The sequence below is a fragment of the Colletes gigas genome, unplaced genomic scaffold (assembly GCF_013123115.1).
Source record: "Colletes gigas isolate AHSC1104 unplaced genomic scaffold, ASM1312311v1 Colletes_gigas_Sc00010, whole genome shotgun sequence".
Lineage (NCBI taxonomy): Eukaryota > Metazoa > Arthropoda > Insecta > Hymenoptera > Colletidae > Colletes > Colletes gigas.
Window position 1 is genome coordinate 401,613 of NW_025106639.1, and position 26,205 is coordinate 427,817.

General features: G+C 40.3%; 1 protein-coding gene across 1 annotated transcript in view; it reads right to left on the reverse strand.

Annotated features, from left to right (window-relative positions):
- Positions 1–5,024: 5,024 nt before the first annotated feature.
- LOC122397767 overlaps positions 5,025–26,205 on the reverse strand; it is a 280,360-nt gene continuing 259,179 nt past the window's right edge. Inside the window, exons 11-16 of the mRNA XM_043397158.1 lie at positions 24,206–24,324; positions 15,289–15,467; positions 14,583–14,744; positions 11,430–11,706; positions 5,934–6,075; positions 5,025–5,330 (exon numbers count right to left, since the gene is read on the reverse strand). Of these exons, the coding sequence (XP_043253093.1) occupies positions 5,135–5,330; positions 5,934–6,075; positions 11,430–11,706; positions 14,583–14,744; positions 15,289–15,467; positions 24,206–24,324 (1,075 nt within the window). The 3' untranslated portion in view covers positions 5,025–5,134. The remainder of the gene's footprint in view (positions 5,331–5,933; positions 6,076–11,429; positions 11,707–14,582; positions 14,745–15,288; positions 15,468–24,205; positions 24,325–26,205) is intronic.

Genomic DNA, 26,205 nt, shown 5'->3' on the forward strand with positions numbered 1-26,205 from the left:
GAAATCACATGCCCCCGGGCTTGGATCACGGTAATTACAATCGTTAAAAGGTGTGCGTCTTTATAATCGTTTTTTTTCGTTTCTTTTAACAGCGTGTCACCTCTTTTTTTCGTACGGTGCAATTAATTACATCGTGACTTTCATCTCTGTTTCGACGAGGTTTGCGGAAATGTTGCTCGCGGATATTCTCGATCGAGCTGCTCCATTATTATACAAATCTTAATAGTTTTATTTACTCCCAAACGCAGTCAGACTTCGATTATTTTTTTTTTTTTCGTATTAATCGTTCGATCATTACCAGCCTTCTTACGAGGTATAAATCACACTTCGGGAAAAGTCAGTCTTTCTATTCGCTAGTATAAATTAGTATCTAAGAATTAGTACAAATTAAACGTCGGTATCGTCGAATCATTATCGTCGATTTCTACGAATTAAAAATGTCGCAAGTTCGTTTCTCCGTTTATTAAATGAAATCTTACAAGCGAAAATCCGATATCTTCGATGGAATGGAGCAAAACATTGTCGCGGGTAGTGATGAAGGTTCGTAATGATTTTCGACTGATTTTCGGAATGCAATTCCACGTAATAGAATAATAATAATTTCGCATTACGCGTAATGATGTTCGACGTGTTATCCCCGAGTTACTGGAGATTGTAATAAACGGATTGCTCTTAACAGGCGTTAAAGTCTCTTTCAAAGTGCGTTACTTTGCAGCAAAATGATACGAGAATTGAATCCATAGTAATGCCTGCGTCTGCATACTTTTAATTTAATTAACGGTGTTTTAACGAACTGAGTAAGAAAACGAGCTTCTTTTTCCATGAAAAAGGTCTGAAGCAAGTACCTCCTCGTCTCATGTACTTTCTTATACAAGAAATTATTTCTTTATACATCTATTGATTACTTAGCGCACGAGTTGAACAATTTAACACTTTGACGGCCGCTGTCACGTATACGTGATCTACTGTATCAGTCACCATTTTATCATACATTTGACTTATCACGTTTGTTGAGGTTACATTTATAATTCCTTATAATAATATACCTAGCATCTTCGTGTATCTCACTTTGGTCTACAATATCAGTGGTGACGGACAACGGGCATTAAAGTGTTAACTTTGTCACGTTACTTAACATTTACGCTGGTTTAAACCAAAGTTACGGAGACGCAGGCGTGTTAGCCCTTCGTTCGATTTTCGTATATCAAATATCGTACAATCTGAAAGGAACGCGCGAAACAATCGGTGCAAATTCACCGTACTCTGACCGTACTCTGACCGTACAATGCAACATCTTCTATCATTCTGTATAAAGGATCGCGGGGAATGCGACATGCGTTATAAAATTATAGAAACCGATGGAAACATTTGCGTTAATGGATGGCTCTTCGCGCTCCTCGTTAATTCAACCCTGGAACACTATAACGGGGCACTGCATCCCCCTCCACTCGGTTTGTCGTCACGGATTCGTTTGCAATTCGCGTACAGCGTGCTCGTGCCCTGATTGTCAATAGACTGTAAAGTAGAAAATTGTTTATGTTGCCCCGGTGGTCAGTCGACAATAATTTCTTGCTAATAAAATGATTATTTCCGCATGGTCGGGGTGCACAGTTACCCCGGTACGGCGTGTTGGAACGGGATTACGTGTAGGCGTAGCATTGCAGGGTTCGAACGTTCCTCGTCTCGATACACACGTAAAACATTCACCGTTCCTAGAGCTTTTACAGTTTTGGCTTAGCCTAACGATCAAACGCGTCCCCGGGAAGTCGATTGGAGCGTTCTTCTTTCTTGCGTTCGACGATCCAGCGCAAACATCCCCGTCCTCCGCCGAAGAAGAGCCCCTTCCAAACGAACTTCCGGCAGTCAGCGGGTAACAATTAATCGAGATACGCCTCGGGCGACTCGAAGCTCGTTCGTTAAAATACAATCTGTCTCCGGCGTCCTCGGTACCGCGCCTCGTTACAATGAATTACCGCAGAATTTACAATGAATCCCGTCGACTTAACGTAGTTCGTGATACTCTGTACAAATCCTACCGCGTATGTACAACAACTTTCTATCATATAACTTCTTACACGTTTACTTTGGCATTCGCGTGAGAGAGGGTGACGGGCGTGATTCTCGGGCTACTTCAAATCCGTGCATCGCGTTTTCCTTTCTTTTTTTCGTTTTCATTGGGTTTTTCTTGTTTTTTTTTTTTTAATTCGACTCGCTATTATGTATATTTATACGCACGCACGGGGGACGCGGCGTTTAAGCAGAAACGCATAGAACGCATGGAACGCATCTTGCTTCTCCATTTTACTTTTTGGGGAAACGAAAGTGTAATATCATTTGGTTGACACGAAGGATTTGTTCAGACATTTTATGCTTAGTAAATTAATTCATTAACTCCTTTTTTTAGGTTTGTTTTGAAGCATATGAATTTAAAATCATCTTGTGCTTTCCAAGATGGCGGACGGTGTCCGTGCGTTTCTACGTAGACGTTCCACCCTGTGTACAGATTTTATGTATACGCATATGTATGTATAATATGTACATGCTCTATCAGACTCTTAGGCTAAAACGAGTGGTATACACCGAGTGATTCGTAGCATATATATCTCTTCTCATTTATCTTTAATTTATATTATTTATATATTTATATATGTAGGTCGACTAGAGCGTCGAATTCCAAAACTCGATTCGCTATCGTTCGACGTTAATTTCCATCGACGACGCGACCATAATCGCGTTCGTTTGCCAAAAGAAATTATCGCGAGATTTTTGTAGGCCAACGGTCGAATCGTTTTTGGAATTCTTATTTGCAGTTAGTATTCGATGCTCGTGTTTGGGACAACGTAATTAATATTTTTAAATTGAATACAGGAAAAGTTTGTTGCATGGTTCTTCTTTTTTGGTGGTAAGAACAATTTTTTCATAATGTAATTTTTCAGGGATAATTAGATGGATAATAAAGGTATTGTTGCAACTTTCTTAATTCTTAACTTGTTTAAAATTTTCCAAGATAATAACGGAGACCAAATTACTTTAAAGTAAAATACTATAAGTGAATTTAACCTAATTTAAAACTCTCAACGTTATTAATTATGGAAGATTAATCTGTTTATAAAACTTTTAAAAGCAAATCTTTGTTCATCTAGGCATTAGGCATCTTTAATTTCTTCAAAGTTCTATGAAACAATATTTATGTTCTCGTATGAAGAGATACTTTTTCAAATAAGTCGATCATAGAATTATCCATGTGGTTCTCTTACAATAACTATGTAATAAAGTGGTTTAATTTTAATCGCGGAACATCGTTTGTAACAAACATACAAAAAAGAAATAAAAATACTGTTGTTTAATCGTTAAATATTACCATCAAATGTACTGCTGGTTTAAATAATATTTGTCTCGGTTTTGTGCAAAAGGTTCCACCGTTTGTTTAACAAAATTTCAAATACGTCTTTTACGCTTCATATTTCGCTCCATAAAAAAATCATATATTTGTTCTGCAAATAAGGAGCAAATGCTGCGCTTGTGTTTGCGCGCGGCAATTCAGAAACAACCTGTTGCACCGCTTTATAGATAAAATTTGAAATCCACGGCCGGTTCTACGAGTGTCGAACCTGTTTAATCCGTTGTTTATGTCAAACGATTTCGATGTTTCAATAAACTTGCTCGGAATTCTGCCATAAAGTGCGGTAACGCGTCCGACTGTCTCGACATGGATTAACCAGACACTGATTGCTCAAAGTCTCGAATATAACAGGGTGTTCGATCAACCCTGGGAAAAATTGTAATGGGAGATTCTGGCGGTCAAAATAGGACGAAAATCAAGAATATCAATTTGTTGATGGAGGCTTCGTTAAAAAGTTATTAACGTTTAAAGTTCCGCCAGTAGTGAATTTTTTTCTCGTAAATGCGCAGAATTTTGGGGGTACGTCTACTCACCAAAAATGATTGTAATTCACCCCTGTAACTAAATATAATTTTTTTAGTATGATTTAAAATTTTCTAATTTCGTCTAAAAATTTCAATACCTCTTCGAATTTTTTTTTCAAAAGTGGGTAGGATTTCGAGGGTAGGTCTATTCACCAAAAATTATTGTAATTGACCCCTGCAACTAAATATAATTTTTTTAGTATGATTCGAAATTTTTTCATTTTGTAGAAATATTTAGGTACCTGCCGATTTTTTTTCATTTTTAGTAATTTTGTTTGACGCCGTATAGAAAAGTTGTCTAGTACCTTTTTGTAGATACTCGTGAGCTCTACTTCGCCACTAAATTTCAATTAAATCCATTGACTATTGTAGGAGTTATGGACATTTAAAGATTGGACCATTTTTATGGGGGTTTTCTCCCTTTTTACATAGTCAAGAAACAACTTTTCGAATATTTTTAGAATCTCTACATATTCCTGACTAAAATACGCGTTGTTTGCCTCTGGAAACATTAAAATCCTTCAATCCGTTCAGAAGTTATGATGTTTTAAACATACGCATGAAATTTCAAGGAAACATATCAACGGTATGGTCAGCCATTGTATTTTCAGTAAGGAATTTTTTTCTCGAACATGCGTAGGATTTCGAGGGTGTGTGTAATCACCAAAAATGATTGTAATCGACCCTTCCAACCGAAAATAATTTTTATAGAACGATTTTAAAAATTTTGTTTGCCAAAAAATTTCAGCACCTACTCGAATTTTTTTCTCGAAAGGGGGTAGGATTTCAGGGATATCTCTATTTACCAAAAATGCTTATAACTTACCCCCAAAACCAAAAATAATTTTATCAGAATGATTTGAAATTTTTTAATAACTTTTTAACAAAGTCTCAGTCAAGAAATTAATATTCTTGATTTTCGTCTTATTTTGGCCTCTAGAATCTTCCACCTTTTTCCCAGGGGTGCCCGAACACCCCATAAATTAAAATATGATTATTCAGGTAAGTAAATGAAAATTCTTGAACTCTGCTGCGGCCAAGAGCGTCGTTGCTTCGTTAAAAAGAATCGAAACAGGGAAACACGAGCATCGATATGTTACTTGAACCGTGTATGTACACAAACAAAACAAACCTTAGGCTCGTTCGTATAGTTTGTTTCTCATTGAACAGGAACGTGTACGGACACGGATGTGTCGAGCTCGATCACTCAACAACCGGTCGCTAGAGCGAGGAGTATCGTGGCGAGAATTAGGATCAGCGTCTCACGTGGTCCGTTTCCGGTCGAGGAGTCACGCACGTGGTTAGGCGCTGGCGACGGTCCACTCTTATGCGTATTCGCGATCACCGTTTGACTCCTCCACTTCATCGTGTACTCTGGTGCAGTTCTTCCAAGCGCTTGTAATCTGCAATTATAGCAACTAGTCAGAGAGGCGATGTTTCTCGACATCGTCGTAACTTTTAGCATCCCGATAAAAGGCCACCCTCGCGTATCACGAGAGGATCTTTTTCATTAAAATTCCGCTTGCAAAATTTTGTTTCGAGTTCCACTCGCGCGTTCCAAGTCGCGCGTGAAATTTTATTTAAAATTTTCATTCCCGATTTTAAATTTCATCTTTGAAGTTACAAATAGAATTCCATCCCAAATTTCATCCCCCGGAAGTTACAGGCAGAATATCACTTCAAATTCAAATCTCCGAAGTTGTAAGTGGAATTTTATTTTAAACCGTCGAAGTAACAGCAGGGAATATTGTATTAAATCTCGCTCGCAGGCAGATTTTTATTTAAATCCGCAGCCACGGATGCACAAGTTGTCGAGTACGTACGAAGGTTTATTCGAACGTTTCTTTCATCCGAGCACTTCCGGCCGGCTCGGTTGCGCATTCTGTAGTATCATTAACTTCCCGTATTTCACTGTACAATATGCCGTGAATTAAATCTTTTTTAGCCGTCGTTTACCAGATCGTCGCGATGCTTAATTGGTCGCTGTTTGAGGCGGTAAAGCTTACCTAACGACCACGGTGTTAGTTTTCCACGGAAGGGTGAAGTTTTTGTGCGTGTCCCTCGAGCAGAATGTGTGCAGCCTCGGGCCCGCCGGGTCGCCGTTCTTGCTGTACTCGTGTATCGTCAGATTCCAAGCGGTGCACGGACCTGGGGCAACAGGGAACAGATATTTCGAACGTGTGTCGCGACCAGTCAGCACATTTCCTACACGTCCCTGGGAAACGTTTCGAGGATCGTTCCACGACGATCGACCTCGCGGCAGCGATATTGCAACTTTATGGTAAAGTTACGCGAGCAGCAAGAGAAACGAATCAGCGACCCTTTATTCGAGATACGCTCGTAAATTTGCAAACGTAATTTCGTGATAGACTGAAATTACGGCGGAAGATTTTGATATTTTTTGATTGAATTTGTTTTTATCTTGAGATAAAAGATAGCAATTCTGCCTATTTCGATCAATCGAATGCAGAATTGCTATAAAAAACGCGTGTTGCAATTCGAGTTTGATGGTTAGAACGTTTCACTTTACTTCAATCGTCACATGTTAATTGTGTTGGAAGGGACAAATGAGTAAGTTACTAATACTTCTACTTCTACTACTTTTTTTTCGGTGCGATAATGGCACTATTGGCTTCGTAGTAACACAATTTATCTTCTATTTTTAATTTTTAAATTCCCTATTTCTTCTACTACTTGTCTTCTACCTTTTTCGTGTTCCTTAGTCCAGTTATTTCCATACTTTCTACTCTTTTAACTTTTATGAGTAAGTTACTGTAGTTAGTTCTTTGAGTAGTGAATAGTGAGTGGTGAATGGTGAGTGGTGAGTAATGAGTAATGAGTAGTAACTAGTGAGTAGTGATTTGTGAGTGGTGAGTAGTGACTAATGAATAGTGAATAGTGAATAGTAACTAGTGAGTGGAGAGTAGTGACTAGTAACTAGGACTAATGACTAATGACTAGTGACTAGTGAGTGGTGAGTAGTGAATAGTGAGTAGTAAATAGTGACTAGTGAATAGTGACTAGTGAGTGGTGAGTGGTAAGTAATGAGTAATAATGAGTAGTAACTAGTGAGTAGTGATTTGTGAGTGGTGAGTAGTGACTAATGAATAGTGAATAGTGAATAGTGACTAGTGAGTGGAGAGTAGTGACTAGTAACTAGGACTAATGACTAATGACTAGTGACTAGTGACCAGTGAGTGGTGAGTGGTAGTGATGAGTGGTGAGTAGTGAGTAGTGACTAGTGAGTGGTGAGTGGTGAGTAATGAGTAATGAGTAGTAACTAGTGAGTAGTGATTTGTGAGTGGTGAGTAGTGACTAATGAATAGTGATTAGTGAATAGTGACTAGTGAGTAGTGATTTGTGAGTGGTGAGTAGTGACTAATGAATAGTGATTAGTGAATAGTGACTAGTGAGTGGAGAGTAGTGACTAGTAACTAGGACTAATGACTAATGACTAGTGACTAGTGAGTGGTGAGTGGTGAATAGTGAGTAGTAAATAGTGACTAGTGAATAGTGACCAGTGAGTGGTGAGTGGTGAGTAGTGAGTGGTGAGTGATGAGTGATGAGTAGTGAGTAGTGACTAGTGGGTGGTGAGTGGCGAGTAATGAGTAATGAGTAGTAACTAATGAGTAGTGACTAGTGAGTGGTGAGTAGTAACTAGTGAATAGTGAGTAGTGAGTAGTGACTACTGACTGGTGAGTAGTGAGTAGTAAATAGCGAGTAGTGGTCCTAAAAACCGACTCTTCCAGTCACAATTTTCGATCGAATATATCCCAATTTTGCAATAATGTTCGATTTCTCTACTACCATCACGAGACACAGGTTTGAATATCCACCGCCTAGCTATAGTAGCAGAACTACAATAATGTCGATGGAATTTCGTATTTCATTTATGGAACGATCGAATTTTGATCAGCCACGTCGATTAAAAATATTGAAATACGTCGGGGGAAAAAATCTGAGCAACGACAGGCCGAGTAACGGCGACGAGAAATGAATTTGTCGAATTGTTATCGGGGGGTTCTGTTTTTACGCGCCTCGGGTCGAATAAAGAGTGGAAACGCATCCGTATCACACGAACCGACCAATTAAGAGAGCTCGTTTCGCAATTAATTGTCGCTGATCCAACATTTGACTCGCAAAAAATATTCCCATTCGATCGATGTTCCCGCGAGCCGTCAACGAGAGAATAATTACATAGTTTAATGTTTTCCTCGAGGTCCAGCGATATTTTCGACGGCAAATCGTTATTTCTGGCGTATCCATCGAGGGTAACTTACCACGTTTTTTAATTATTTTAGCAAACAATTTTTTTTGTTCCTTTTTTACATATAGTTCGCGGTCCTCGATAACATCGACGTTCGAATATCAATGTCTCGAAACTGTTTCGATTCCCGACGCCACCGAACCGCGAATCGAATCCGTTCGATCGCGTTTGAAAGGTTTTGCTGTCGCGGATTTTGTTTCTACGCTCGTTTCGAAAATATCGAACCAACGGTGCATTGTTATTGCTAAATTGCTCAAACGTACAAGTAGCATTTCTGTTCGCGTCGATTGCTTTAATCGAAGCTTTTGTCGCGTACTCTCGAGGGCTCGCCAAGTGGGAACTCCGAGAGAAAAGTTTGCGAAAAAAAGTCGCGCACAAGATCTAACGTCGCTGTCTAAAAAGAGCGTTCGTTCGTTCCATTAACAATAAAAATAAGCTGCTCTGAATTTTCACGATTTTGGAAACAGTTTCTCAAATCAAATAACAATCTAAGCAAAACGCACGATTTCGAGGGAATATAAATCGTCTGAAACTGACGCGTACCGGAAACGCCGCGATGGGCACGAAAGTTCCGTGTAGTCGTCGAAGTTGCTCGATAATGCGACGAAGGTTATCTACGCGTCTCTTAATGACGCATTCAGAAACTACTCAACGAAGAAGCTGATTCAAACTACAGGGTAAACTCGCTACCGTGGGGGAGGGAGAGGAACATCCAAAGCAGCCCCCATTCATCGGGGACACGAGTAAACGCGTTTCCTCTCTGAAATCTTTGAAAACACCGACGACGAGCCGCGGGACGACGACGGTCTGAGTGGCGAAAAGCCGCAGGAATAAAGGAAACCGCCGCCCTTTGGAATGGAAACAGAGGTCGAACGGTGCGCGAAAAGCCATTTTCCGGGTTTGGTCGGCCGCAACAGCGACCCGGGGGTTGCCGCCTTTGGCGCGGTCGCGTTGTTTCGCGACGAGAATGGCGACGGAAAGGCGACGAGAAAAGACAGGGAACTCGTCGAATGGAAAGAGGAAATCGAGGGAAAAGGGAAGCGAACCTCTGTTGACTCGGACGAGACCGGTTCTCGTTGTCCCTGGTAAATCCGATGGTCCTTTTAATCTCGAGTCCCGCTTCCATTCGTTTTCGAGGCTTGGAGAGAGCCACTCCTTTTGCTCGCGTTTACCTCCACGCTTTCACTGGACGGCCTCGACCGGCCTGCTTTGCGGCCGTAAACCGCTCAATGGCGCGGATAGAAATTCCCAGCTAAGAGCCGGAATTGAACGGAATTCGGCGGTTCGGCCACTAAGACGTGGACAAAGTATCGTTCCGCGCTCGCCTCGGATTTTTCCACCGAACCGTCGTCAAAGGATTGCGGATCCCGGCGATCTCCGTTCGAGATTGCGAACAGGAGGACTCTCGTCGCTCGACGGCCGCCATTTCTTGCGTTCGCGCGAGCTACGGACGCCAACAGGCTCTCGAGGACGTCGTTGATATTTTCGACGGGTTTTCAGAATTTTAGTGGGTTTATAAAGTATGGGAGAGTTTTATTACTGTCCATTATTTGGATCTATGGATCTTTCTTGATGTTTGGGTGAAGTTCATGGACCCCTTTCTTAGAGCAAAATATTAAAATATTTGCAGAATTTTTAAAATTAACAATAGACACTGTAAGAAACTATCGAAACGTCGTTGTAATTTTCTTAGAGGTTTCCAACAGGTTTTCAGAATTTTCACTGGGTTATAAACTATATAAGATCTTTATTAGTGCCTATTAGATTTACGGACCCTCTTTGATGTTTGGGTGAAGTTCATGGACCCCTTAATTGGAATAAAATATTTAAATATTTGCAGAATTTAGTTTTAGAAACCTGTAGATTTACATACTTCCTTTTTCAAGGGAATTGATAGTTTTAAAACTAACAATGGACACTATAAGAAGCTCTTGAGACTTCGTTGAAAGTGTCTCAGGGGTTTCCAACGGGTTTTCAGAATTTTCAATGGGATTATAAACTATATAAGATCTTTATTAGTGCCTATTAGATCTATGGACCCTCTTCGATGCTTGGGTGAAGTTCATGGACCCCGTTTTCGTAATAAAATATTAAAATATTTGCAGAATTTAATTTTCGAAACCTATGTAGTCGCATAGCTTGTTTTCCAAGGAAACTGAGTGTTTTAAGACTAACAATGGACACTATAAGAAGTTCTCGAGACGTCATTGTAATTTTCTCAGGGATTTTCAAAGTGTTTGCAAAATTTTCACTGAATTATAAACTATATAAGATCTTTATTAGTGCCTATTAGGTTTATGGACCCTTTCGATGTTTGGGTGAAGTTCATGGACCCCTTAATTGGAATAAAATATTTAAATATTTGCAGAATTTAGTTTTAGAATCCTGTAGATTTGCATACTTCCTTTTTCAAGGGAATTGATAGTTTTAAAACTAACAATGGACACTATAAGAAGTTCTCGAGACGTCATTGTAATTTTCTCAGGGGTTTCTAAAGTGTTTGCAAAATTTTCACTGTATTATAAACTATATAAGATCTTTATTAGTGCCTATTAGATTTACGGACCCTCTTTGATGTTTGGGTCAAGTTCATGGACCCCTTTCTCAGAACAAAATATTAAAATATTTGCAGAATTTAGTTTTCGAAACCTGTAGACTCCCATATTTCGTTTTCCAAGGAATCTGAGAGTTTTAAAACTAACAATGGACACTGTAAGAAGCTTTCGAGACTATGTTAAAATTTTCTCAGGGGTTTCCAACGGGTTTTCAGAATTTTCAATGTGATTATGAACTATATAAAATCTTCATTACTGTTTGTTACTTGGATCTATGAGTGATACTGGTTGTCATAGAATGCAAGAAAGTATGATATGAAGCGAGTGATGTTTTGTATGGATGAGTGTGACACGAGTGTATGGTCTAAATGATTTGTATACATTATGATCGAAGATTGAACGAAAGAACGATGTGTATGAAACTGGTCACTGTGAAGCAAGCATCGAGCGGGACAAAAGATAGAGTTTCCAACGTTATTCAAACAAACATTAAATACACAACTTCATGCACCCACACTATGGACCCTCCAGAATAAAATATTAAAATATTTGGAGAACCTAGTAGGCTTGCATGTTCTGTTTTCCAAAGGAACCTGATAGCTTTAAATTAGAATTAATCTCGACTTGGAGACATCATAAGCTAATGGTTATCGTCTTTTTGCATCGTGATAGTTCCTTACGGCTCTGAGTAGACTTCACTTCGATGACGAGTTGTCGATCCGTCAACGAGTATAAGATCCACGTGCATCTCTGCTGATAGTATTGATTGAGCTTTAGGCCGGTGCTGGCCAGGTCACCGCCATTGACCTCGCCTTCCGGGTTGGTCGTCGTGTGATCGCCGCAGTAAGTGTCGTTGATAAACTCGTAAGCCGCACGGAAATTGAGGCCTGCTTTCGAGAACCTCGACCACTCGATGTACACCGGCGTCCAGCTGCGGATGCCGACGGGCAGCCAGTCCTGCACGATATAGATCGCAGATATGAGAACAGAAATTGCGAAACATAGAAATTATTACATCCTACGATCACTAAACAATTTTTTTTTATTTCACGTTGAATCGTCCCACTGTTAACGAAAAACTGTGTTACACGACTTGAAACTAGTCGAAGATTTCATCCACTCAAACCGGAAACGCGCTGAGATTATATCGACCCTGACAAATACAGGTTGTTAATATTTTGATCCCTACAGTACATTCCACCTTTCTTGCTCGTAGTGAAAGACGAATAGTACTGTGTTTCTTCTAGGAAACCTAACGCGTTTATTTATTAACCCTTTGCACTCCTATGTCGAGTGTGATTCGATATCAATTTTTATCTCAGTAGTACCCGACACTTTTTCAAGTCCAAACCAAAGAGATATCGTACACTAGAAAGTTACAAAATGCAACAACAGTGTAAATGAAACAGATATTTTAACAGGTAAATTTCAAATAAAACATTTAAAGGCGTCGGGGAGCTGCTGGTAACAAAATTGAAATATAATTCGTAGTGCAAGGGGTTAAAAATAACAAAACGAACAAAGACAAAGAACGCGCAAGATTCGTGAAAAAGGTTACTTTCGAAGGTTCGACCAATCGAAAAGAGCATATTTTACCCCCGAAGCGTTTCGCGAATTGCTCAACGAGAGACCTCTCGACTCGCTGGAAAACAATTTCTCTACTTTTCCCCCAGCTTTTCAGCTCCTGCCTCCCTTTCTTCGCCCTCCCCTATACTTTCCCGGACTCTACACGAGCATTATTTGTTTTATTCACAAGCCGGTGAAATCGTTCGAAGTAATTCCGCGCCGGTTGATGGAATAGGTGTTGAATAGAACGAGAGAGCATTCAGTGTCCGAGCCAATACAATCGGCGAGTGCGGCGTTTGTCCGTGAATGAAACTTGAATGAAACGGTGGCAGTCGGACGTGAGCGGCAGAAATGAAAGGGGAAAAGAGAAAACGGCGTCACGGGGGTGCTTGCAGAGCGTTTTTCGAATTAAACGATCGTGGTCATTGATGCGGCGACCGCGTTCCACCACCCCCTCCCCCCCGCCGTTGTCGTTCCACGAAGGCGGAACATCGTCGTTTCGAGCGTCAGTTTCGAAACGATTCGAAAAATCCGCTTATAATTGCCGGACCGTACCATTTGTCCCCGTTCCGGGACAATACTGCCTGACACGGGGAACGCGTAGCTACATCGAACTATTTCAACAGCCGAATAAATGCGACTCGGTGCTCTTACGATTTTTAAAACACACCTACATTCGAGGTTCTTTCAAAGAACTCTGCCACCGTTGCATCGATCTGACCGAATGAAATTACTTGTTATTTGTTCAGGATAACTTGTGTACTACTTGTCTGACTTGTAACGAACCTGTACCACTCGTCTGACCGAATATCGTTCTTCACGATTACAAAGTTATGCTTGATAGTATGGATTTGGAATCCAGTGGTAAGTGTAACTCTAAATTGTGTGTGTGTATGTCTTATTGTATTATTCTTTTGTTTCCTAGTCTTGAAAGATTAACCTTTTGACTGTGGCGCGTCCTAGGAAGAGTCCATCGACATAGATGGCGCGATCGTCACATGCCTGTCGCTGCCGACTGGCGACCAAAAGAGTAGATCTAAGAGATTTAAGAGACCATTCTTACGGTTTAAAAAAATAATAAATGCAAATAAATTAAAATGTCCCATTTTTATCCAATTCCATATCGATTAAATTGGCAAAACAGTAAAAGGTGTTATAGTAAAAAAAATGCAGAGGGCGTAAATTTACGCTTTTCGTATATATTGATAGACTTGTGAAAGCGTATATATACGCCTTTAGCAGTCAAAGGGTTAAATTTTAAGGGGATCCTTGCAAGAAGGCTTTAATCTTCGACTTCGTAGTGGTTTTAATGAGTCGTCTGCTTGTCAACATAGGTAATGGTCATCGATGGTCAAGAGTGAGGCAGACATCAAAAGATCAAAGGTCCAGGAATGGTCAAGAGGCAGGACCAACCGAAATATCAATCCCTTCTCCATAGTCAACCCACTACAACCATCTGCCCTCAATACTATCAATACTAATTCAGTGGATAGTTTCTCAATTGATCGTCATCCATGAGAAGAGTCCATAAGTGTAAAGTCCATAACGTGTAAGGTCTGTGGCGTTGCTTCCTATGCTCGCCACCAGAGGGGTCGCGTTCTCACAAGCGCTCGACCCCTTGGTTGCTACATACAGGGTGGTCCACGCAATTGTTTCAAGTCATAACTCCGTTATTATTGCATTTACGAAAAAATGATAAAGGAGAAAGATAAATGGTTCGAAGAGCACTACATCTGTAGGCCTTTAAATTTTTTTTAGATGCAGCAGTGCATATGCAATTAACAATTGCATCATTTCTTTAAACAGAAATGCATATTTTTTTTTACACATATCGATTCTTCTGTTCATTCTACGTATAAAATGATCAGGGTCCCATGGCAAAAAAATTATTAGATCTCGAGATATTTTCAAAAAATGTCTTACTGATGAGTCCACTTTCCTTTTCTGTCCTACGAATCTCACGAGTTCCTACCCTAAGCGAAGCAGCGCCACAGGTCTACCTGTATACCTCGTCTGTGATTTAACATTGCTACAGGTACGTATAAGAAGTGCATATATGTTCGATAGTCTGCAGTTTAAAGGGTACCCAGTGGGTGGTAAAGGGTTGACTCACGATGAACAATAATTACAGAAGGTTGGCGCGAGGTTCTAAATCAACGATAAGCTACTCGACGAAGACAGCGAGAAAGAAGCGTACGAAGCTTCCTTCCTACGCGCTATGAGCTAACGTAAGTTCGCGTAGAGTGTATCTCGGGTCTCGTGTTTACCTGATAATTCCCGCAGAGGCAGGTGACGATGTGGCCGGTTTCAGAGACGAGCAGAAGGTGGTCCATGTTCTCCAGGGACTCGCTGCTGACGCACTGACAGCCGCTGTCCCCGCACTTGGTTTCGCACGGGTTGTTCGGCTTCTGTTCCGTGCTGCTCTCCACCTGTACGGCCAAAGCAACACCCACATCAACGCTCCACGACCTCCCACACACGGTGCACGTATGTAAGTATTTAGTCGACTGTTGACCCCTTGACGTACGGATTTAATGTAATATTTCCAACATATACTATTTAATTTTGTTTAAATTTCTACAAGGAACAAACACGAGAAAAATGTTATTTTATGAATACCTCATGAATGTAAAACTGTGTTGATTTTAATTTGCAAGGCTTGATGACGAGTGAGTGGACTAGTAATTGTGGAACTTGACATCACGCGTGCATTATTAAGGATAATTGCCTTTTATTCTTTTTCTCATTGCTCTCGTTTCGCGAGACCTTCGATCTCAAACGCGTCCATCTTAAAAATTCGCGTTGTAAACTTTACGGCGGAGCAGTAACTCGAAACGAGTAAACGTAACAAAGATAACAAGGTCGCTTCGAAAGATCGTATCCGCGCCATGTTTGCATTTTACCACGCGACCAAGGGCGAGCAAGGGTTTCAGTAGCTTTCTAGCTGGCCGGGATAAGCATCGATCGACTTACGCGAATGACGACCGACTGATTAGGCGCCGGAATGAAGTGCTGCCTGCACTTTATAGGCCCGTCCATGGCGAATAATCGGTGGGGCTCCGGATGCACCACGGAGCCATTCACCCGTGACGTTAATCCGTAATATTCGACGTCGCACACGCTGGCCGGCTGTTGAGTGCCACCCTCGCGTTCTGAAATATCGACAACGTCGTCGGATGCAATCGTAGTGCGCCGTCGGAAGGATTAAAAATATTTTCGACGGGCTAAAGTCTCGACGAACCGTAAGATAAACCGATTCGCCTCGATCCGTTCGACTGGACGTCGATCGACGGCACAGAAATCCATTCTGAGGTCTTACTCCGCGATCGAACGTCAGCAGAACGTTTAAAAAAATTTGTTTCACTAGTAACTTGCCATTTTTTGACGGCAATTATTTTATTTAAACGTTTGGAGGCATGTACCACCAGGCATAGAAGCTTTAGAATGTGACATTCGTCCTGTCAACGATCCTGAAGTCTTACTCCACGATCGAACGTCAGCAGAACGTTTAAAAAAATTATTTTCACCAGTAGCTTGCCATCTCTTGGCAGTGATTATTTTATTTAAACATTTTAAGGTGTGTACCACCTAGCATAGAGGCTTTAGAATCTGCTAAAAGAGTCTCAACTTTCTTCTTTAACACTAGATCTACGTACACTGATCGCACGTATATTTATTGATACCTTTCATGTTGACGATTACCTTACAATTTTTCATTTGATTAGAATATGTATTCATGCCAGTGCATAAATAAAATTCAACATAAGTTGTTAAAAAATAATATTTACGCGTTCTGCGATTTTAAATATGGAGTCAGACACCCGTCAAATTGACTTCCGTAAATCTAGCGTTAAGAATTTTGTCGTACCTTGATTTAATAATGTAAAGAATTGTCTATTTTCGGGTCGAAAATGTCAGGCTGTTGCCGAACGAGAAAAGGTGTCCATCGGAACCGTCGACGCGAGGGATGCGTAAACAAGCTGGTGCTTTGAAGTTGTTCGAGCAGCGATTCGTCAGGTGGCGTCGAGCGACGAAGCGAAACGCGAAACGCGAGATCGAAGTCGAGTGACGGAAGGTCGGGTACCACCCCCCTGATACGTTTGCCGGTACGTGATTTTTCTCCCAGGACTTTGTTTTCCGCTCCGCGGGTCCCTCGATATGCAGAGAAACGCATGAAACTTTCGTCGCGTCGACGCTACACTTGTCTCTGCTAACTTTATCGTGCCCCGATGCATCGGATCCGTTTCCTTCCTTTTTGCTTCGTCAGTTCTCGATGCTCCCCACTTAAGGAAGCTTCCATTTTTACGTGCACCAGTCTTTATTCAACGTTTAACAACCGTTGCTCCAAAAATTGAAATTCATTTCTAATTGCGAGGGTAAATATTAAGTTTCGTAATTTGGGATATTTCAATTTCACTGTTTTAACACCAGATTGCCCAAGGAAGTCATTTTGACTGCTTTTTAATTTCAATTAGAAAAACAATTATGACACAATTTCTTAGAATTTTGTGACTTTTTGTACGACATATAAATGCGTTTATTAATAATTGTAGTTACCTCCCCCCTCCTTCATTTCCGGTATATATATATATATATGTGTTATACCTATACTTGTTCTAACAAGTTGTTTATTTTATTTCTTTTGCGCCCTAAATTCATAATATTAAAACCTAATATTAAAAATTAATTTTAAACAAATTTCTTTACACATTAGTTATTCTTTCACAATACAGTCATTTTGACTGCTTTTGGGCAATATAGGTATATACCAAGTTTCAGTCTTTCTAGTGTTAATATACTAGAGTGTGTAATCTGACGAATAAGTCGAACGAAATATGTTTACACACGAATAAATAAATAGAATTAACAATTTAAGAAGAGTCTGTCTGGTCAGACACTGCTCCTATTCCACTTGCTTGACCAGAAGAATAAAACCGTAATTTCGTAATTTGAGATATTTAAATTTCACTGTTTTAATATACTAGAGTGTGCAATCTGACGAATAAGTCGAACGAAATATGTTTACACACGAATAAATAAATAGAAATAACAATTTAAGAAGAGTCTGTTCGGTCAGACACTGTCCCTATTCCATTTGCTTGACCAGAAGAATAAAACCTTTAGGTTCCTAGCCTTATTACACTCGTCTGACCAAATGAAGTCTTACACTACTTCAGTCTGGCTCGCGACAGACCTCTATTACTCTACTAAAATGCTAAACTCGCCATTTCTAATTATTTATTACGCCAAATACAATGCTTCCTCGATTCAAAGAACGTGTTAAAAATATCCCAGATCGAAGTACCCCAAGAATAATAATTTAAAATTTTTGCCAGCGAATTGCTCGAACCGCAAGGGATGAAAACGCATGTTCCAATTTATGTATCGTTTCCAATATCCACCAATGTACCGTTACATAATTTATTTCATAATTGAGCTTCCGTGGGCTTCTCGAACCGCGATCGTCGACGCAGAACGCGTTTACAACGCGATTATCATCATCCTGCAATTTCGTCCCGCCCGAACTCGATTCTAATTTATTTCCTCCCCCTTCCCGCGCTAAGGTCGTTTTTATTCCGCGGGATTCTCGCGTTACAGACGCGAGCAGAAGTCGAGGGACGAGCTACGACTTCTGCATCGGTCTCCCTTCGGACGACAATAAAATTTTATGCGCCGGGATAGATTGCCTCCCGAAACCAGACAGTTCCGAAGGGATCGAAGTCGAGTGGCTCGTGGCGCTGGAAGACAATTTCTCCGGGCAAAGGAATATTCAATTAATGAAGGGGGTCGGGGATCGATGTTCGTATAATACGTCGATTCCATACATAAATGCATAGGAACGGATCGCGGTTGATCAACCGACTGGCTGTCTGAGCAATTGTTTACGCATTACGTAACGCATTACAACGTCTCTAGAAACAATATTTCTCCAAGCGAAGCACGATACCGGAACTGGATACCGGCTCGAATAAACGTGGGAAAACAAGTCGAGAAACGTGGAATATATTTCGCGTGGCTTTTCGCTCTTTTGTAAAGTCAATTCAGCGTACAGGAAAGCTTAACACCGCAAGGTTTGATCAATAATTTTTTTAAATGCATTCTAGAAAGCGCGTTGAATTTTACGCGTGTTTCGAATGAAGTTTGTTTATATCGTTGGCTGAGAAAACGCGCGAACGAGTGGGTTTTCCGCTAACTGGCCATATTGGAATTGTCCGATCGGTGACAGTTCGATACTACTTGTGCAACCGATGGCGTTGTGCTTGTCTAGCCATTCACTGTGACTGTTCGACCAGCGATGGGTCTATACTACTTGTCTGAGCGTCCCTCCGTCGCCGATAGCGATTGATGCGCCATAAGCCCGTTACGAAGCTGGCCCTAACAAACGTGTGATCCGTGGAATTGTTAAAACGTTCAATATGTGCTCGATTAAGGTGAGTGGCTGGATAATCCCTGCTTTCCAATTATGTGTAAACTCGAAATGCACTTCTGTATGCTCACTACATTATATCGTAGGAAGAAACGAACGAAATAGCAGGAGAAAAGCAAAGGAAAGAAGAGAGTGTCCTCTGAAACCTGCTGGTCGAGGAGTGTGCATATAGGAATCGAGCACTTGCGAGAAAAGTGAAAGTCGAGCGTAGCCCTCTACTGGCGAGCGAAGGAACTTCTTTTAGAAACAAATACACGCATGCAGGGAGAAGACAATCTATAAATAACAATAATAAAGATTTTATCTATAAAATTAGGTGTTTTTTTCAGTCGACTAGGCCAAGGATGACACCGTAGCCATAGATTGCGTTATTGTTGGTTGTCTGACGGATATCATTGTATTCGAAGCAGAGTGTCATTGCACAGTGTCGGTATCACCGGGCATTAAAAAAGAGGCAAATGACAGGAATGGGTGAACGCAGCCCGTCGACAAACTGCCGGCATCGATTTGACGTTGATTGACGAATGTCCTCCTCGTTCGTCAACGTTATTACGTTTACACGTGGCGTACGCGTGTCTGGATACGCGGAACGCCGGGATCGATAAGATTGGCTCCACTGTTTGAATTCCGGGGCGCAATTGACAGCCGAAAAGTCCGGGACACATGCAAGAACTCGAACTCGAACTTGGTTCACCCTAACGCGACTCGTGTATCGATCTTCCTTTCCGCGATCGACGTTCGCGCGAAACTTACGATCTCTTCGTTTCTTAAATTTCGAATAAAAATTGGGAAACTATCTCCGGAGCATTTACCTGTCGACTGAAATTAATCGAAGCGTCGGGATTTTGGACTCAAATCAAATATTTGATTTCGCCAGAGCGCTGGAGAATTTAAAGCACGATAAAGTTATCGGAATAGACGATCCTCCGTATTCGTTAATAGATTTAACGTATATTTCCGCGACTACTGTGTTCCAGGAGTATTAATTCGAAAGGGGATTCGCGTATGCCAATTTCACCGGAGAAAATTCGTATAATTTCATTGTCAAACGCTCTTTTCGTTAATTCTCGGGTTTTATTCGCCCCGCGGAGTATATTTCTATTTAAATTTCGCTTTTCGTGGGCATTGTTCGAGCTCCAGGGCGATCCACCCTGTCGCAAGGCGCAGGGGGAACGCGTGGTAGAGATTTTATTAAACTTCCAGCGCCCGACGATATCCATCGTTTATCATTACGCGTCCGCGGCGCTGTAATAGTGATTTTTCGCCTGGTTGCGCGTTTTTACACGCGATAAATCCGTTCCATCGATTCGTGCTTGATGGATACTCCATGAAAGCAAATAAAACCATCCAGCGTGGGGGGTTGGGACGAGCGGTAATAAACGCGTCTGATTTAATACTCGTTTTCTGGATAATGCAATCCAAAAATTCGACTCGACGACTCGTGACGTTTTCGAGAACTCAATTTTCCATGAATTCGTTTCGCCCCGTTTCGCTTTAATCCCACAAGGCATCGGGGGCAATTTATTATCCCGTTTAAATCATTGTAAATGCGCGTAAAATTTCATTCGCGGTAAAAAAGTAATGTCAAACGACTCGACGTACGGTTCTGACGTTTCCGCTATGCATTTAAAAAGTTTCTCGTTTTTGTCGCAGGGGGCCAAAAATGTGTGTTAAATTCAGCGATTTTATAACAGTTTCGAAAACTCAACAATTAGCCAGGAATTTTTAATCGAGGTATTAATTCAAATTTAATAAACTAAATATAGCAGATCATTTCATTCTTAATATGCATAAACGTTTATAGACACAAGAATAGCCAAGTTTACAGTTTTCAGATGTAAATCTCCCGCGACTCGACTTTGCAGTCTCTCGAGTATAATGCCGCGATTCGATAAATTTTCCAAGGGAAGGTCTTTTACGCGGAAAATCAGACCAATAAAAGATTCATCGGGTCGTTCGACGGAATTCACGGTTTCAATTTTTATTAGCCATAACACGCCGACACTGTACGCGCGCTTTATGGATATTACGACATTCCTGCCCCGTGGATCTATCAACTCTCGTATTAATAACTTTGCGTCCACGCGACAACCTATTGTTAAACACTATTCAAACTCAGCAGGTAGGAAGATAAATTTACTGGACCAATACTTCTCCGCTGTTCGTATGTAAATTTTACACAAGCGCTCGACTGACCCCTCGATTGCTACATACAAGGTGTTCAAAAAATTCAATATTTATATGGTACATAGGATACACTGTACTGAGTAAAAAAGCTTTAGTAAACATAGGTCGAAAGGTCAACCGTTTTTGAGATATAAACATTTTTGTTTGCTAGTATCATGATTGTAGGATGAATATTGAATGGTTTTTTTTTAACACTCTGTATACAATCCTCGAACGACTTCCCAATATCCCAGTCGTCTAAGGCAGACTTTTTACGCCTCCTATTAAAAGAAATTTAAAAGCGTCACAACGATTTTAGTCTGTCAAGTATAAAGCTTCGAGTCGATAAATAAAAGATCTTCCAATTTAAATCCAAATTCGTCAGATTATTTTTCTTCGAGTCTCGAGTCACCAAATTAAGACTTTGCAACACTGTTCGTTAATTATCCAACTATTTTTCAACGCAGAGAAGCCAAAGCCAAGTTTATCGGATCGTTTGTCTCCCAGTCCTCAGGCGTAAATTTCGCGACACGACTTTGTAGTCTCTAGAGTACAACGCCGCGAGTCCATAAATTTTCGAAACCGGGTGTCTTTCAAGGGCGTGGAAAATCAGACCAATAAAAGATTCATCGGGTTCGTTCGACGGGTTTAAATCTTTTTTTGTCGATAGCGCACCGACACACTGTAAATGCACCTTATGGATAGTTCTGCATTCTTGGCCGCGGGCCAACCGAGTTTCAGGATTACCGCGGGGACGCATCTATATTCATCCGATTAAGGGCTCGAGGCTTTAGCATCGATATGTCGGGTCGCAGTTTCGGTAATTAGTCGGGCGTAATTAGCAGCGAGCAAGCACACGGATGCGGAAAGCTTAAACGAAGAATCGGAGCCAAAATAATCGGGCGCGTTGCACTGACCGCGCTTGATTTTATTCGACCTCCCTACCCCCCTCCTCGATATATCGATCCTTTCGTAGCTGTTAATTCCTGAAATAGAGATGCGTTCGCTGGCACGGTCGATCATAAATTCGTCCCCTATTTCGTTTAATTAAATTTTCCATCGATTTTCTTTTAATTAATCCCGGGGTTCCGCGTTCGCGTTCGTGTTCGTGTTCGTGTTCGCGTTGCGCGCGCAGAACGGAAGCGGCGAATTAAACGGACAATCGAAGCAGCCCGTCGTCGCGTTAAAATTATCCGCGAATCGGGCGTATCGTTCGACCAAAATATACATATACCGGCCGGACAAAAGGTAAATTCGGTTCTCAAAATAATTCCCGTAGCTGGGTACGCGAATTTGCATAAAAAATGCATACCGACGCGTCCTGTTGTTGTTGCCCCGCGCAATAAAACAATCGCGATTACGCCGACGCTGTCGCGGCGTCTGCGTCGTCGTTCGATGAAATATTTATCAAATATTAATACCTCGCGCGGAGATTTCGATGCACCACGGGGCGCATCACGCATCTGCGTTCCTGGCTTTATTAATATTTATCGTATTTATTTCAATCACTGCCAAGGTAATGGCGATTTCCTCGTTAATTATTCTGCTGACTTTCGAACTCGATCGAGATCTCGAGCCTCGTGGAGTATAGAGAGGGTGTTCGACCATCCCCTGGGAAAAATTTTAATGGGAGATTCTAGTGGCCAAAATCAATTTTTTGACTGAGGTTTCGTTAAAAAGTTATTAAAAAATTAAATTAAAAGATTTCAAATTATTCTGAAAAAATTATTTTTGGTTGCAGGGGTCAATTAGAATTATTTTCTATGAATACGCATACCTCCGAAATTCTACCCACTTTCGAGAAAAAAATTCGAGTAGGGGACAAATTTTTTGACAAAACTAAAAAATTTCAAATCATTCTGAAAAAATTATTTTTAGTTACAGGGGTCAATTACAATTATTTTTTGTTATTAGACATACCCCCGAAATCCTAACCAGTTTTGAGAAAAAAATTCAATAAGTGGATAAATTTTTCGACAGAATGAAAAATTTTCAAATCGTTCTAAAAAAATTATTTTTAATTGCAGGAGTTAATTATAACCATTTTTAGTCAATAGACATACCCCTGAAATCCTACGCATTTTAGAGAAAAAAATTCATTACCGAAAAATGTCTGACCATACCGTTGATATGTTTCACTGAAATTTCACGCGTATGGTTAAAACATCATAACTTCTGAACGCATTGGAGGATTTTAATGTTTCTAAAAGCAAACAACGCGTATTTTAGTCAAGAATATGTAGAAATTTCAAAAATATTCTAAAAGTTGTTCCTTGACCACCTAAAGGGAGAAAAACCCCATAAAAATGGTACAATCTTTAAACGTCCATAACTCCTATAATAGTCAATGGATTTAATTGAAATTTAGTGGCGAAGTAGAGGTCATGAGTATCTACAAAAAGGTACTAGACAACTTTTCCATAGGGTGTCAAACAAAATTACTAAAAATCAAAAACGAATTTTGAAGAAAAATCGACAGGTACCTAAATATTTCTACAAAATTAATAAATTTCAACTCATCCTGAAAAAATTATTTTTAATTGCAGGGGTCAAATACAATCATTTTTGATCCTTAAACATACCCTTGAAATCCTACCCACTTTCGAGAGAAAAATTCGAAAAGGTGTGAAATTTGTCGACAAAATTAAAAAATTTCAAATCATACTAAAATTATATTTAGTTGCAGGGTCAATTACAGTCATTTTTGGTGAATAGACCTACCCCTGAAATCGTACCCACTTTCGAGAAAAAAATTCAGTATGGGCGGAACTTAAAACGTTAATAACTTTTTAACGATGCTTCCATCAACAAATTGGTATTCTTGATTTTCGTCTTATTTTAGCCTCTAGAATCTGCCATTAAAATTTTTCCCAGGGGTCGTAGGACACCGTGTATAGCGATGGGATTGAAATCGTTTCGAGAATCCCTTCAGAAAACACGATATTTTGCTAACTGTTGAAAATCCTGTATATATTTGGAAGTTTCGAACGCTTTAAAATTATTTACTCTTCAAACATTTTAATCGAGTCGCGTGTTATTACAGCCCGGAGCGTCGAAACACCTCAAAAAGCCCAGCTTTCGAGACTTTTGAAACATTCTGAACTTCCGAAAGTGTTCAAGAACGTTAAAGTATTGTCGCCTTTTAAGACTTGCGCGAAACAATTTTCTTAAAAATAAAAGAGTCGGTATTTCACGGCAGAGTATCCCGGGATCTTATTGAAAACACGAATACGGCGGGAATAAAAGCAACGGGGGGCGATAAGCTGTTGAAGAGACGTACGAAAATAGTCGGCTTACCATTGTGGAAGTAATAAGAGACGTCCATATATTCCTCGTCGGTGGGGCTGTTCGTGGCTCGTCTCAGAACGACCATAATATCTCTGCCATTAGACGAGTACCTTTTCGGCTCGATGTAGCTGGAAAAAAAGAGAAAAAAGAAATGGAAACGAAAATAGTCTTCTTTTACGCCGGGGCGGCAGTAATTCGCGAGCCACGACATTCGCGTCGTTTCCTCGGGGCTGCGTGTAAATCACACACCTGTGCTATCAGAAACGTCGTAAAGAACGCGGCTTTATCTTCCATCGAACGCTACGACACGATGTTCCCCGACATCAACGCGCCCCACGAGTAACTCGCAAACAGATTTATCTCGATCATTTCACGCCCGTAAATCCATAATAAAAATTCCCCAATCACGTTAAATTAAATAAGAAACGAAGAACAAACTCTTTACTAATCGATCACTATACAGAGTGTTTTAGAAATGCTTAAGACTAGTTAGGAAATTGGTGAAAATAAATTCCCTCTGCAATTATACGTATGTAGTTTCGTTTAAAGAAATATGGTCTAAAAATCTTATAAAATATAGGCTTCTACGGACCAAACAATTAGTCTCTGACACTAATGTTTATTGCAAAATCATTTTCCAAGGTGTGACATTTACACAGGAACAACGCAGACGTATAACGGGTGTTTGAAAGCGTGGTTTCCGCACAAAAGCCTCCGAGTTAACTTGGTCAATATGGAGTTACGCTAGAACTCCCGTTTATCAGAACGAAATTTTACCCGCTGCTCGATTACCCGAATTATTACGATTAAATCCATTTTAACGCGAATTCTGGTTACCAAAAAAAAATCAATAGGTACGAAGGGAATTAGCGAACCCCTATTGTACGTTTTTAAATGAATTTTTACTTCACCGGGTGGGGGGCTGTTAGTTTGAATTACTGGAAAACGAAGAGTGGCGTCCAAGGGATGTTTTATAAAACGTAGCTCGCGGGAGTCTATCTAATGGCGACGGCGACGTTGTACGACACAAATTGAAGAAAAGTGGAATCGACAGAGGTTGACTGAGATTGATCGAGGTTGACCAAGGTTCCTCGAGATCGACACAGGTGACTGACTCTGACCGAACGTTCCACCTTTATGTAATAGATCCTCCTCCATTCGATTATTTATACTACTTTCGTCGTCGATTGAAAGCTTTCACGAGTGGATATCTGATAATAATTCTTCAAAGTCTCTATTACACAATTATAGACGATATACAAATTTTCTTTGTTTCCTTTGCTTTTAATAAATCGTCAAATTTACAAGCTAAATGGACAGATGTTCCTTCGTTCGATTATTTGTACTATTTTCGTCGTCGATTCGAAGCTTTCAGAACTTTTTCGGATGTTTGATGATAATAGTTCTTCAAAGTCTCTATTATACAATTACATACGATATACAAATTATCTTTGCTTGTTCTGTTTTTAATAAATTGTCAAATCATTATCAAATCCACAAGCTCCTTCGTTCGATTATTTCTACTATTTTCGTCGTCGATTCAAAGCTTCCACGAGTGGATATCTGATAATATCAATTCTTCGAAGTCTCTATTACACAATTACAGACGATATACAGATTTTCTTTGCTTCCTTTGCTTTTGATAAATCGTCAAATTTACAAGCTGAATGGATAGATGTTCCTTCGTTCGATTATTTGTACTATTTTCGTCGTCGATTCGAAGCTTTCAGAGCTTTTTCGGATGTTTGATGATAATAGTTCTTCAAAGTCTCTATTATACAATTACATACGATATACAAATTATCTTTGCTTGTTCTGTTTTTAATAAATTGTCAAATCATTATCAAATCCACAAGCTCCTTCGTTCGATTATTTCTACTATTTTCGTCGTCGATTCAAAGCTTCCACGAGTGGATATCTGATAATATCAATTCTTCGAAGTCTCTATTACACAATTACAGACGATATACAGATTTTCTTTGCTTCCTTTGCTTTTGATAAATCGTCAA